General features: G+C 37.4%; 1 protein-coding gene across 3 annotated transcripts in view; it reads left to right on the forward strand.

The window, feature by feature from the left end:
* Positions 1 to 14,503, forward strand: part of LOC114326422 (protein split ends) — a 507,603-nt gene that overhangs the window by 474,720 nt on the left and 18,380 nt on the right. For 2 of the 3 annotated variants that reach the window (XM_050647093.1, XM_050647099.1), the window contains exons 10-12: positions 352 to 8,930; positions 8,998 to 9,069; positions 9,175 to 9,317. In XM_050647093.1, coding sequence (XP_050503050.1) covers positions 352 to 8,930; positions 8,998 to 9,069; positions 9,175 to 9,317 — 8,794 coding nt within the window. The remainder of the gene's footprint in view (positions 1 to 351; positions 8,931 to 8,997; positions 9,070 to 9,174; positions 9,318 to 14,503) is intronic. The other variant, XM_050647097.1, reaches the window with a different exon arrangement.

The raw sequence follows: 14,503 nt of genomic DNA on the forward strand, positions 1-14,503 counted from the left end.
ACCATTCAGGTCTTACGCTCGCGCCTTTACCCCATGCATACTACCTTAAATATTGATTTTAAAACGGTCCTCGTTTAAAATCAAGATGGCGGCTAACGCAATGGCGGAATTCAGTCGCGATTTTAAATTTACACTACTATTGACCTCCCCTAAAGATTAGGAAAATAAAATTTGGGGCAGCTCGGCATGCAAGGTTAGGCCTATTATTCGCCTAACCCGACTGGACTATTAGAACTTACTTCAAAGTATATTCATGCATGTGAGTGATTAAACTTCCCAGTAGTTTTTTTTTGTTTCTGTCTTGTTGTTTTTGAATTTTTTTCCTCCTGTACAATTATTTATATTTTTCAGGAACCGGTATTCAAGCAGCAAAAGGTCTCCAATACCCTTTTCCGACGCATCCGCCTAATCTCATGTCACCGGTAGTTTCGTCGCTTCCTCAGACATCTTCAGCGACGACCACGATTTCAGTGGCACCACCCACGGCCGCGGCCACCAGCACCACCACAGTCACTACGGCAGTAACGACAACAACCACCGCAACGACCACGTCTTCGTCGATGCCCTCGCCTGCACGAGGTGCCTCCCATGGTGAAAACAGACTGAAACCGTGTCCGAGTGCGCCGAGTGATACGAGAACAATTAGCAAAATAACTGTAAATAAAAGTAACGTAGTGTCTTCTGTACCTCCTGTAAAAACTAGTGAAAAGACCAGCGTTAACATTCCGGGTGAAGTCAAGACGAAAGGTGATAAGACCGGAGAGAAAATATCTTGTAGGAGAGACTCTAATAGTAATTCCCCAAGAGCTGATGTAAAAACAAGAAGAAATAGTGATGCTAGTGCGCGGAAATCAGACGACAGTGATGCGGAAGCTCATAAAGAAAGAGCACAAATCGAACGAATGGAAAAAATTAAAGCAGAAAACAAAAAACTAGAAAAGGAAAAGTCAGAAAAAGAGAGAATTGAGAGAGAACGACACGAACATGAAAAACAAGAAAAAATAAGACTAGAAAAAGAACGAATAGAAAAGGAACGCTTAGAAAGAGAGAGTGAATTAGAAAAACAAAGGTTAGAAAAGGAGAGACTGGAAAAAGAAAGGTTAGAAAAGGAGCAGCAAGAAAAAGAACGAGCAGAGAAAGAGAAACTTAGATTAGAGAGAGAAGAAAAAGCCCAAAGAGAAAAGGAACGTCTAGAAAAAGAAAGACAGGAACAAGAGAGACTTGAACGACTAAGGCTCGAAAGAGAACGGAAAGAAAAAGAAGATACCGAAAGGCGACTGCAGGAAGAGAAGCTGGAAAGAGAACGACAGGAGCAAGAGCGAATAGAAAAAGAGAAAAGAGATAAGGATGAAGCTGACAGAAAATTTAAAGAAGAAAAAGAACGGCGAGAAGAAGAAGAGAGGATAGAGAGAGAAAAACGAGAAAGGGAACGAGTTCGGCATAAAGAAGACAATCAAGAAAAAAGAAAAGATGAACACAACAAGCATCGAGAAACTCACAGTGATAATAAACATAGGGAAAACCACCTTGATAAACACATAGAACATAAAGAGAAAGAAGAAAAGATAGTAAACCAAATAAGCACAAATCAACATAGTTTTGAGAAGAAAATACATTTGGATAGGGAATCTGAAAGGAGAAAAGAAAGCATTAAAGAAAATAGGGATAACAATATACATGAAAAACATAAACATTTAGTAGACAATAGAATCAGAGAACTAGTTGAAACAAGACACATGTCTATAGACCTTGATAAAACAAAATTACATGATAAAGATCCTTCGAAGAGAAAAGAGAGAAACAATAGCCTACCTGCTAGTATTGGTTCAAAACGCAGGTTTAGCTCGCATGAGACGATAGAAGCTGAAGAGACCAAAAAAGTGAAATTGTCTCATGAAAGACGAGATTCCAAAGATAGTACACGATCTGAGGAGAGGATCAAGAGCAAACATAAGAATAATATTAATAAATCCCATGAAAAACATAGTTCGAAAGATTCCGAAGAAAAACGAAAAGAAAGAGAAGAACGTCACAAAAAACATAAGTTAGAAAAACAAAAATCGAAAAGTAAAAGTCGAGAAAAGGAAGCCCACGAGACAACAACAAATATTCCATTAACAGATAAAGAATTTCTCAATAGGCTGGAACTAAAATCTACAGAAGAGAGTGAAAAATTTAAGAAAGATAAAGAATCTAAAGAGAAGCGAATAACTCAAGAAGAACATGAAAAAATTAAAAAACTCGAAAAGATCCACTCTTTGGAGAAATCTAGTCGTAGCAAATCGGATGCTGAAGGCTCCAAGTCAAGTGAGGAGAAGAAAAAGCGAGATAGAATACGTAAGCTGACAAATAGTTCAGATAGTGATTCTGATGAACCAAAGAAACATTCCATTTTTGACATTGTAGACGATGAACCTGCTTATATATCTATGTACGATAAAGTAAAGGCTAGAAGCTGCAAAAACATGGCTAAGCTCGAAGAAGAAAAGCGGCAAGAGAAACTAAAAGCGAAATTTACACAGCTTAAACAAAGTAGAGCGAAACGAGAGGAAAAGAAGCGTTCAACATCATGGGACGAAGATTCAGATTCTGATAAAGAACATAGCGAAATCAAAATGAAGAGGTGTCCTAAAATGCTCATCGACAGTTCAGACGATGAAAGTCAAGAGCGAAAACCAATGAAGAAAAAAGAAATATATTCTGATTCTGATTCTTCAGCTATATTTAAACATCTGAAGCAAGACATAATGGATACGAGTGATGATGAATCTAGAAACAAATCACTTATATTAAAAACTCTAAAATCTCGAATAACTAGTGATACTTCAGAAGACGAAAACAACAAAAAGAAATTGCAACACATCAAGGCAGAGTTGTTCACAGATTCTACTTCAACAGAGATCCAGTCATCTTACAATATCCCCGAAGATAAACCACAATTATTTGATGACAAGGAAGACTTGAGTAAACTCATTAAAACAGAGAGAAGGAATAGTAAATACCAAGAATCACCTACAGAAATGAATAGTTCATTATTTAGCGATGTTAGTCAATCAGATGTAAAATCAGAAAAATTCAACAACAAGAATTCCTTCGTTGATATCACCACTGACGAAGAGGCACATGAAGCTGCCAGAAAAGAAAGAACTGAGAGGAGAGAAAAGAAGCACAAAAAGAAACAAAGGAAACAGAAACACTCTTTAAGTAGCGAAGACACTTCCAAGCTGGATATAATTTCAGATTCCCTACAATCAGAAACTATAGAAAAACCGAAACACGAAAAGAAGAAAGATCACAGCAAGAAAGAAAAACGACGAGACAAAAACAGAGAAGGTAGGGAGAAGTCGAAAAAATCTAAAAAGAACAAATTGGAGGGCAAATGCGATAGTAAAAGGGAAGGGAAAATGGAAAATATTTTCGGCTCGCTTTCTGAAGATTCTGAAAACGGAAACAAAGAAACCCAACAACAACCCAAAATTAAGACACTTACAGAAGAGGAAATTAACACGCAACAACAGAACTATAATAGTGAATCCGAAAAAGAACCTGAAATTAAAATCAAAGAAAAATCAGAACGAGAGAGGGACAAAGAAGAACATAAACGAAAGAAGGAAAAGAAACGTCGGGAAAAAGAACGTCGTCTTCAAGAAGCAGCTGCTGCTGCAGCTACTTTGGCCGCTGCTGCCGCTGCATCGTCTTTGGCAACCGCTGGTCAAGAGAGCAACGAAAATAGTATGGATTATATAGATATGGGGAAACAACTAGAAGCCAATATGATGCTAGACGAAAGCCTGGATGCTTCTGAAAGCGTAAGTAAATCTGCCGATGCTTTAGACGCGACTGAAGATGCATTTACCTTCAATGAGGTTATAGGGATTAAAAAAGACAAAGAAGAAAGAAGGGAAGGCAAAGAAAAGAAAAAGAAAAGGAAGAAAAGCAAAGATGAGAAAAATAAACATCATAATCACCACCATCATGATAAGAACAAAGTTAAACATGCTGAAATTAAGACAGAAACTTCTCCATCTCCTGTTTTAACTTCTTCTCCAGTTATAGAGAAATTGACAATTAAAGAAGAAGTCGTCACTCCACCTCCTCCACCGAGTGCCAGTTTACCTAACATTTTAGAAGAACAACCTTCGGAAAAACCTCTTACTCCTGATTTACCGGTTATTCCTCTTAATACTATCATAATTAAATCAGCTCCACAAGAAATTATACGTGATAAGTTAATACCTGGATTCGGTACACAAATAGACGAAAAGATACATGAGTCAGCTGTAAAATCAATCTCTGAGTTTGAACCAATTGTCAAGAAAGAAGAAATAGTCGTTAAAGAAGAAGAAGAGAAGCCAACTCCCGTACCAGATGAAAAGCCTAGAGTTGTAATTTCCCAAGAAGAGACTGAAGATGCAGTAGCTGCTTTGTTAGGTGAGAGTTTCGGTAGTGTTAAACAAGAAGAATTTTACACTGAAAATACTATTTTGGAAGAACCCTCTAATACTTTAGTTGAAGAAAATAATGTTCAAGATGATGAAGAAATGCGACAAGCAGTACAAAGCTTAAGTGCCGCAGATTTAGATGTAAAACCTGATACACCACAAAGTGAACATGATCTACAGATTGACACTGATACCGAAGAACAGGAAGATGTGCCACTAAGATTTGATACTGCTCCAAAGACTCCCGAAATGTCTGATTTCCCTCCACTACCAAAGACACCTGATCTACCACCTATCTTTGCTAACCATATGGACGACAAATCTGTAACACCGATCCCAGTATTGAAAACAACTCCTAATATTGGTAGTCCGCCATCTCTCACACCGATAAGACCGCAAACAGCAGTGGAAGCAAAGAAGACCTTAAATGTTGAAAAAAGAGATCTTCCAGTTTTACCAGAACAGCAACAACGTACAGTTATTTCAAAATCATGGCCTGTAGATTCTAAACTAGACGTTCCTACTTCAAAACCTGCGCCATCTGTTATTAAAATAGAACAAAAGGCAGTTATAGCAGTATCCAGTCCTTCAGTTCAAAACACTCCAGTAACAGGAGCAACTTCAAGAAATTACACAAGTCCCCCGGTACTAAAGATTGCTGAGTCTCCTTTTCCACCGCTAAAACCTCTTTCAAAGCAGGATCATTTAAGCTTATCTCCTCTTGGTGAAGTAGCAAACAAATTACAAGCTGTTCCTGTCGTTCAGACATTAACAAAGTCACCAACTCCTCCACAGCTGCATAATCTACCAGCTCGTTCTCCAATGCAAATAAATAAAGCGCCCACCTCCTTAGTAGAGTCGGGATTGTCTCCTAGATTACCTCCTGGTTTAATTCATAACAGAATGCCAATTACATCCGTAATGGTCTCCAAAGCAATGCAGCCTACAACAGTGATTTTGCAACAATCTAAGCTTGCTCATACATTGGAGCCTCCTAAATTGGTTTCAACATCCGAAGTTCGTAGCCAAGAACGCGCTAGAATGGTATACCAATCCTCTACTTTACAATCACCACAGTTTGGTAACTTTGGACCAAATCCGCCAAGAATGGTAATTCCAGGAAATATTAGGCATTTACAGCCACAGGGACTACTTGTTCCTACGAGACAGATCAACCCACATAATTTCAATTATATGAGTAATCCACCACATCCCACCTTTAATATTCCCACATCATCTCATAATCAAGATAATTCCACAGCAAGAGAAACTAACCAACCTTTACCTCCTGTGGTACCAGCGAGCATTGCTCAACCAGCAGTAGTACCTTCACATCCACCTTTACAGCCAATAACAATTCCAAAAGATACTTTTACAATACCAACACCAACCCTACCAAGTCCCAAATCATCAACAAATTGTCCAAGTCCTAATCCATTTTCACCCAGCGCCCTTAGTCCTCGTTTAAAGAATTCCCCAAGTCCGAAACCTACGCCACCAGCAGCACCAAGTCCAAAGCCAACATCGTCAAGCCCAAGCCCGGTAACAAGTTCTATAACTGCAGTGACCATGCCTCCAGAGGTCTCTTGTCCGTCGTTTGTGATACAGCCTACTCCAAAACTCGTAGAACTACCCAGAGTACCTACTCCAAAAGTAGCAGAACCCTTAGTTACATCTACACCAAGTCCAGTGATTGTTTCTACTGCTTCTGCTGTTGATTCATTTAAAACCACTTCTGTATTGTCAACACCAGAAATAAAACATGAACCAGCAGAATTAAATAAAGAAGAGAAGCCAGTAAAGCTAGCAATTGAGGCAGTAACTGAGGAGCTGAATATGACACTAGAAAAGTCGTCTCCTAAAATTAAAGAAGAAATTGTTTCGTCCGCCACAGAAAAGTCGCCAGAATTATTAGTTAAATTAGAACATAAAGAAGAACCCAAAATTGAAAATTTGGAAGAAAAAATATTAGTTGATAGTGATAAAGACATATGTAACAAAGTTGAAAAAATGGATGAGGAAAAAACCGAAACTGAAAGTATCGTTTCAGACATCAGCAAAGAACGTTCTGCTAGTGCCGATATTCTTGCTAAAGATGACCCCCTTGACTCAAAAGAGGACAGCGATTATTGGTCAGCAAAAGAAGTCAATATTGATTCTGTTATCAAGACACTTTGTTCGGCAGATGAAATGTCTGATCACAGCAGCGAAAACGGTAAAAGTGAATGGTTTGACGACCCTAAACCAGAGAAAGAAGAAACTAATGAAACTGACAACATTCCAACTGAAAGTAAAGAAGCTGTACCGCAAAGTCCAGAAAAGAAAGAAGAACCATCTCCTGTAGCAGAAGAAACCAAGGGTGGTGACACTTCCGATATATTAGACGAATCGACTGAAACTGAGCCGGAAGTTACTGAACAACCTAGAGAAGCTCCAATGTTACGTTCTAGTAGCCGTCGTGGAGGTAGAGGTCGAGGTAGAACCATTAAACCCCAGAAGGTTGAACGACCAAGTTCAACATTGGAAAGAGCAGGTGGAATCCAAACACGCAGAGGCAAATTAAAAGAATTATCTCAATCTACTCCTGTTAGTACAAAACGTGGGCGAGGTGGAAAACCACGCTCTGAAAGAAAACCGTCGAAAACTGAATCTGATTCATCTCCAGCTGACGTCTATGAATTCAGAGATGAACCTGATGATTCAAATAAAGAACAACGTCCAAGACTAATCCTAACGATAAAATCACCTGCAATATTAAATTCAAACAATGCTCAAACAACAGCAATCGTTAAAGAAGTAACTAAGGATGGAGCCAAAGAAATTGGTAAAGAACAACCTAAAGAAATTTCGCCACCACCCATTAAACCACTTGAAAACAAGGAAGAATTTCTTTCTCCATCAACAAACACCCGAAAATCGAGGAGACTACAAGAACGAGACACATCCAAAACTACTGTCGATGACACTATCGAAGATGTTGTTAAAAATACAGTTCAAACTCGAGCCACGTCTAACCAAAGAAGATCCGGACGACAAGCTACGCCTAAACAGGGTCCATCTCAACCTGATACACCCCGAAAATCACCTAGGGGTAGAAGAGGACGGAGAGGTTCCGAAGCAGCTGAGAATTCGTCATCTGAGGAAACTTCCAAAGAAGAAATAAAACTAGTTTTGTCGCCACCATTAAAACCTACTGAAAAAACGAGAGAACCCGAGAAATCAAAAGAACCCGAACTTACGGTAGAAATGGAAAAACTCGTTGAAAAGCCCAAACCTATAGAAACTCCCAAAGAAAAACAAATCGAGGGTCTTAAAGCTACTGTTCTTCGTCGTATTAAGTCTGCATTTAACCCGACAAATCCAAACGAACCTACCAGCCTAATAGACCCGGTAACTGGAGAACTAATTCCAATGAGGGAGAGTGAAGAAGGAAAGTATATACCATTACCAGGCACGTCTAATATGCCTCAGCCTTTGAACAAAAAACCAGAAGCGGCTCTTGTTAAACAACAAGTAGAGTCACCCAAGCCTGTAGCCGAAGTCCCCAAGACGCAGGCGAGCGTAATAGCCCAACCTCAGCAGTTAAAGATCGTTCAACAAAAACCACATAGTTTAAAAGCACATGTTTTAGCATCTCAAGCTGCACAGGCCGTTGTGCATCAAGCACCGCCTCCTATAGTTCAACCAAAACCAGCAGTAGAAATTACTTCAACTACACCTTCTGTTGTAGTTACATCTAAGCCAGTTCCTCAAGAAATAGTAGTGACAAGATCAGTTGTCAATGCTGTTTCTACACCTCCTGCTCTTGCACCAGTAAAACCAGTTATAATAACTAAATCTATTACTCCAATAGTAGCGACCAAGGCTGTAGTTCCATCACCAGTTGTAACAAAAACTGTTACTCCAATTAACCAACACTTAACCGTAAATACTAATTTAAATGTTGGTGTTTCTTCTGCGGCTCACATTTCTCCGAGACCTGCGGTTCCTCTTAATGTTACATCAAAACCGCCACTCAAGGCCTTGGTTAAGCCTCCCGTTTTATCTCCTGTATTGATGCAACAAAAACAACAAATCCAACAAATGTTGCAAGTTAACAAACAAGCACAGGTTTCGAAAGCTCACTTGCCTTCAACTATGGTAAGCCAGACCCAGATGGTGATGGCTCACATGAAGCATCAGCCCTTGATCAAACAACAAGTCATGATGAGTAAAGGTCCAATAGGCAACAAATCATTGCACCAACACCAAATCATCAGCGGAGCCATACCTAGTCCACCTTTAATAAAATCTCAATCTCCTTTGAACAACGCAGGAAGAATCATTCAAGGACCGGGAGGCCCGAAAGGTATGATGGATCCTCCAAAGATAGAAGTTTCCATGGGTAACGTCATACTAGGACAAAGATCAAAATTATCGCCTCAAGGACCACAACAGAGAATAGTTGGACAGACTGGCTTACCTTTGCCTGGATATGAACCGAATTTGGTAAGTTTTTCGTTTTACTGGCGTTTTTTCTATTTACTAACTTCTTTTTTTCTTTACTAACACGCAGCACGGGGAGAGAAGTCTTTTAACTCGAAGTCGTAGTCCCCCGCCGGCTCATCAAAACTCGCCATCTCCAAAGGTGATTCTTTTATATCTAATGAGTTATTTTAGAACGAAAATCATTTGGTAGTCTAATTTCTGGCAAAAATTAACTGTTTATTAACTGAATGTAAATTACTTACAGGGAGAAGCTATTGCTCATTTTCCACCAGGTCCTTTACGTCCCCCGCCCGATCTCAATCCGGCTCATTATATGCATCCTCAACATGTCATGCAGTACCAACAATACTTGAGGCAGCACCAACAACAATTACAACATCTTTCAAGGTAAGTTTATAATTGTTTTTCTCTACAATTGAATAAAATATTACATATACTGGGTTGGGATAAAGTATGGAACCAAGCAAATATCTTTGAAACGAAAAGAACAATATTTATGAGATTTCTCATGCAAGTACAGTGACGCAAAAGGCATCTGTTGCCATATTTTTTGTTATTCTTTGCGTCAAGATATAAAAAATCTGGCCTGGCGCTGGTGGGATGTCCCTACCGATTTAGTATCATAATAACAAACAAAAAACCCTCCAGGAGCGGATTCGCTAAAATTAAGGGGAAAGGAACAAATGCAACATTTTGACGCCTGTCAAAATTTTTAACATAAGAAAAAATAACATAGAAAATAACATAGAAAAATAAAATTTGAAGTTTAGACGGAAAAAAATAAATACAAATTATAACTCTATGTCACTAGAATCTGTCATCTTCACTAGAATCGTTATCTAATGTTATAATTATTGGTTTAATATGTGAGGTTAATGTTCTGTAATGATCTTCCGTTTTTATAACATGTGAAACACAATTTTGCCACAGTGTTGGGGAAATCTTTTTTATTTCTTCTACAACATGTGACACCGATTCGCTACTAAATTTGGGACAGCAGTTGTTTCGCCGTAAACTTTCCTTAAGTTGGCTACAGATTAATTCAATGGGGTTGAAGACACAGTAGTAAGGAGGTAATCGCAATACATTATGACCATCACGTTTGGCTAATTCGTCTATAACAAATTGTTTCTCAAACACTTTTGTGTGAAGAACTTCCAACATTTCTTTTTTTGTATATGTTTCTTCAAAGTACAAATCATTGTCATACAAAAAATCAGATATCTGTTTTTTTGTCGAACCTACACTGGGGATTTTTCTAATTTGTTCGCTCTGATACGTTGCGTTATCCATTACAATTACACTTTTTGGAGGCAAATTTGACAACACCTTCTTTTCAAACCATTCCTTAAACAAGCTACTCGTCATATTTTCATGGTAGTCCAGCTTTGAATCTTTAATGTTTTTTGCCGATAGTAAAAAACTTTCCCCTCCATGCCAGCCATTTTTGCATCCAAGTATTCATTTCTCCATTTAATTGGACGAGGAGAATCCATTATTGATGATCGCTTATTAATTTTCTTGTATCGAAAACCAATGTGATTCAAAAATCTTGATAAAGTTGAAGGCGAATACGTAATGGAATAGTCTTTAACAAGTTGATCGTAGATCATACTAAGCGTTGGAACTAGGTTCTTTGAATAGAAATTGTAAATTGCTCTTCTAATTACCTCAGCGTCTTTTTCATCTACTGCTTTATGTGTAGAAAAGTCACTCCGCTTTTTACGAGGTTGAATTCTATTCGTAACAATTTTCCACACTGTTGTATATGGCATCCTTGTCAGTCGAGATGTTGTCTTGATGAGGAATTTACCGTCTTCTGGATTTGGATTATCTTCTTTCACAGTTTGATAAACATTCCTAATAATTTCTTTGGCATCATCAGATAAATGTACACGTGTTTTACACTTAGCACTAGCTTCACCGACTTCAGACATTTTACTTGAATACTCGCGATCTAACCTTCTATCTAAATGCAAGAAAATAACTGCCTGAATGTGCAAATGTCAAACTTAAATATGTTTGCCCCCCTTTCATAATGTTCCATAATGTATGTTTTCTGGATAAATAAATGATACTTAATTTTACCTAAATACCTATAAGCACGAGAATTATGTGTAAAGCTATAGAATAATAATTAGAGGTATATCTTATCTTTAACTAATGCTCTTTCTAATGATTCTTTAATTTGTTTATTTAAAGATAGAAAGCTGCATTATCGGAAGTCCCTTTTGTTTAAAGTGAAAACGATATAAAACACATTAAAATCTAACTCCATAAAATTCACGTAATGAGCGCATTGGACATAAAAATTGTTTGTGATCATTTGTATGTAATTGATTCCAAGCAAGTTAATTTCAGATGACTAAACGAATTCGTCTACAGTAAACAAAATTTTTAATACATTGTCTAGAAATTTTAATTTTAATAATTTATTTGCATTGATAGGTAACGAGTCAGTTCTGTAAATAATATAAAGTACGGCCCTAGCAGCTGTTCCAAAACTATTGCCACCCGTCGCGAAGACAATTGAGGGATTAGTAACGGCAACTATTTATTATGATACTAAATCGGTAGGGACATCCCACCAGCGCCAGGCCAGATTTCTTATATCTTGACGCAAAGAATACTACTCCACTTCCGGTTTCACCGGAAATACCCTTAACTTATTTAATTTAAATGGGACACCCTGTATATTTTTGCGGATTTTAAAAGAACTTGTTATTTTTAATTCATACATACCAAATTTGGTAGAAAAAATTTGTTAAAAAGTGTCTGTAGATAATTTTTTGTATTAATACAACATAGTAGGAAATAAACGAGTACTATCTATACTGTAGACTAAAATTGTTGTTTATATGCACTGCATGACTTATTTGAATTTAGTATAGTAGGTAAAACTGTTACTGAACTAATTGACAGAAATAAGTTGTATTAAAAATGGTTCATTTAAGTGACAAAGATCGTATTGAAATATTAATGATAATCGGTTATGGTGAATTTTCATTTTTTGGAAGTGAATTTTCCAAATCAATGGATTGGACGTAGAGGATTCATAGAGTGGCCCGCGCGTTCTCCGGACCTCAACCTGTTAGTTTTTTTTTCTTTGGGGTTATCTAAAATCACGTGTTTACGTTAGGCGACCAAGATGTTTGCAGGATTTGAGACAAAGAATAATTGATGAATTTATTTATAGGCTCACGAAGTGACTCAGGAAGTGACTCACGAATTTATTTATAGGCTTGTACGTTGTCAGGAGGTGAACAGCAAACATTTTCAACATTTGAAATTATTTTGTTTACTTTTAATATCATTGGTCTAACGCTAACGTAAGTAAATTAATCTATTTTTTAACTGTAAAGAGATTTATTTCTTGTTTTAATAGTTTTTTCTTCCAAATTTGGTATGTATGAATTAAAAATAACAAGTTCTTTTAAAATCGGCAAAAATATACAGGGTGTCCCATTTAAAGTAAATAAGTTAAGGGTATTTCCGGTGAAACCGGAAGTGGAGTAGTAACAAAAAATATGGCATCAGATGCCTTTTGCGTCACTGTACTTGCATGCAAAGTTTCATAAATATTGTTCTTTTCAAATGATGAAAGGGTTGCCAATGCGAGTCCATTATACAATTGGATATAGTAATTGAGTCAATACTCGCAATCTTTAGTTTGTATTTTTATTAGTTGTTATATATAATCATGGGGCAATTATATTGTTCTTTTCGTTTCAAAGATATTTGCTTGGTTCCATACTTTATCCCAACTCTGTATTTTAGTTTGAATATCACAAGGTAGAGAGTACATGATCAAGTATTTAAAAAAAAATTGTGATAACTACTAACTGTGAGACAGTTATGTTATTACTGTTTGATATAACACATTGATCATTTCAAGTGATTGAGGTATATAGTGTGTGCTCAAATCTAAGCCACCAACAGACAGTGTTTGGCCTTGCGGCTTATCTATTGTCAGTGCGAATGCCAATCTAATTGAAAATTAAATACGTTTGAAATAAATTAGTACTTCTGTGGGAATCATTGGGATTCGTGGTACTAGTAATATATTTTCACCTCGGAACTTGCCATTTAAAATGCTGGCTTCGATAATGTTTTTCATAAATTTTTTAATGACTAATTGCGTGCCAATTCACGGCCTTGGTGGATTCAAATATTGAAATAAAATAATCGGAGATCTAACTTTTAGTTGAACATCTAGAAGTTGTTGAAGACTAGATGACCCCACCTGGGTGTATTGTCCATATCTTGTCCATATCAATCGCCACTTTCAAATGAGCGTAATATCTGACTCATACTCGGTTGCTTGATGAATTCGATGAAACGAATCGAATGTAAATACTCGATGTACTTTTTGGCGCTGTCGGTCATTTCCGCATTGGATCTCCATGGCGGAGAGGTAGATCAAAGATGTTTGCAATAACTAGGTTTTTTTGTGACAAAATTGCACCAGCTTATCGCCCCTTTCAATCGGAGTCATACTTATTCCATAACACTTCGTGTTATTATGGTAAAGTCGGATTTCTTAACTAGTGTCATTGTCGAGATGATCTGTTTATACAATAATTCTACTTGTTCGTCTATGTGGTCACACATCTCTCCTATGGCGATACAGCCCAAGTTGGACCCTGCCACCCCCAGCATCCGACTCAAAGTATCTCTGTCCCTGGCTGCTCTCCTCCAGTTGTCCATCCTCAATATCTCTTTAGCATCGGTTCTCACTTCGTTTGCACATGTGGTCACAGATAAGTCTATAGAGACTTATCGAAACCGTCATCCTGTAATAAAAGATTCTTTATTTTGACACTTTTGACATATAAGCATGCATATTTGTGTCAAAATAAAGGATCTTTTATTCAAGGACGACGTTAAATAGGGTTTCGATATCTCTGTTAAATGGATGTTCATTCAGTTTTAGTAGAATTACTCTATCGGACATTAGAGCAAAAACTTTGATCACGTCTTTTACTTTCTGGTTGAAAATGCTGCCCACCTGGTTAAGATGAGTGTTATCGTTACCTTCCTAGAATACTCGATGGGACTCTACTTGGACATAACCTGAACTTGGTCATCGCATTTCACTTTTCCTAATATTTCGATGCTCAACCATCCCACAGAATGGCAGTTCTCGCCAGTGGCGCACAACCCCCGTACATGCGACACTATATATACACGAAATTTTCGATTTTCTAAATCTGACTGAATTGAAAATTGGCCCAAATCCCATCTTAAAATACAGGAAAAGACTCGCGCATCCATATGTCAACCATCCATTTTGGTCCATGGGCGTGGATATTACGGCCCTTCCCATTTAGGGTCTATTTTTCGTTCTCGTCCCGAAAACTCCCAAAAATTTCGAAAATTTAAGTGCTACCTTTGAGGCTTCTGATAGTACTGATCATTAATTACCTTTCCAAACGCATGTTTAATTTGAAAATCGGTTATACAATTCAAAAGTTACCGAGCTCAGAAATTTTATTCAATTTCTATTTAAAAAGGGGAAAATGTTTGTATGTGTGTATGTTTGTGGAATAGTTACACCGATCTGATTTTTTCAA

The sequence above is a fragment of the Diabrotica virgifera genome, chromosome 1 (genome assembly GCF_917563875.1).
Source record: "Diabrotica virgifera virgifera chromosome 1, PGI_DIABVI_V3a".
NCBI lineage: Eukaryota > Metazoa > Arthropoda > Insecta > Coleoptera > Chrysomelidae > Diabrotica > Diabrotica virgifera.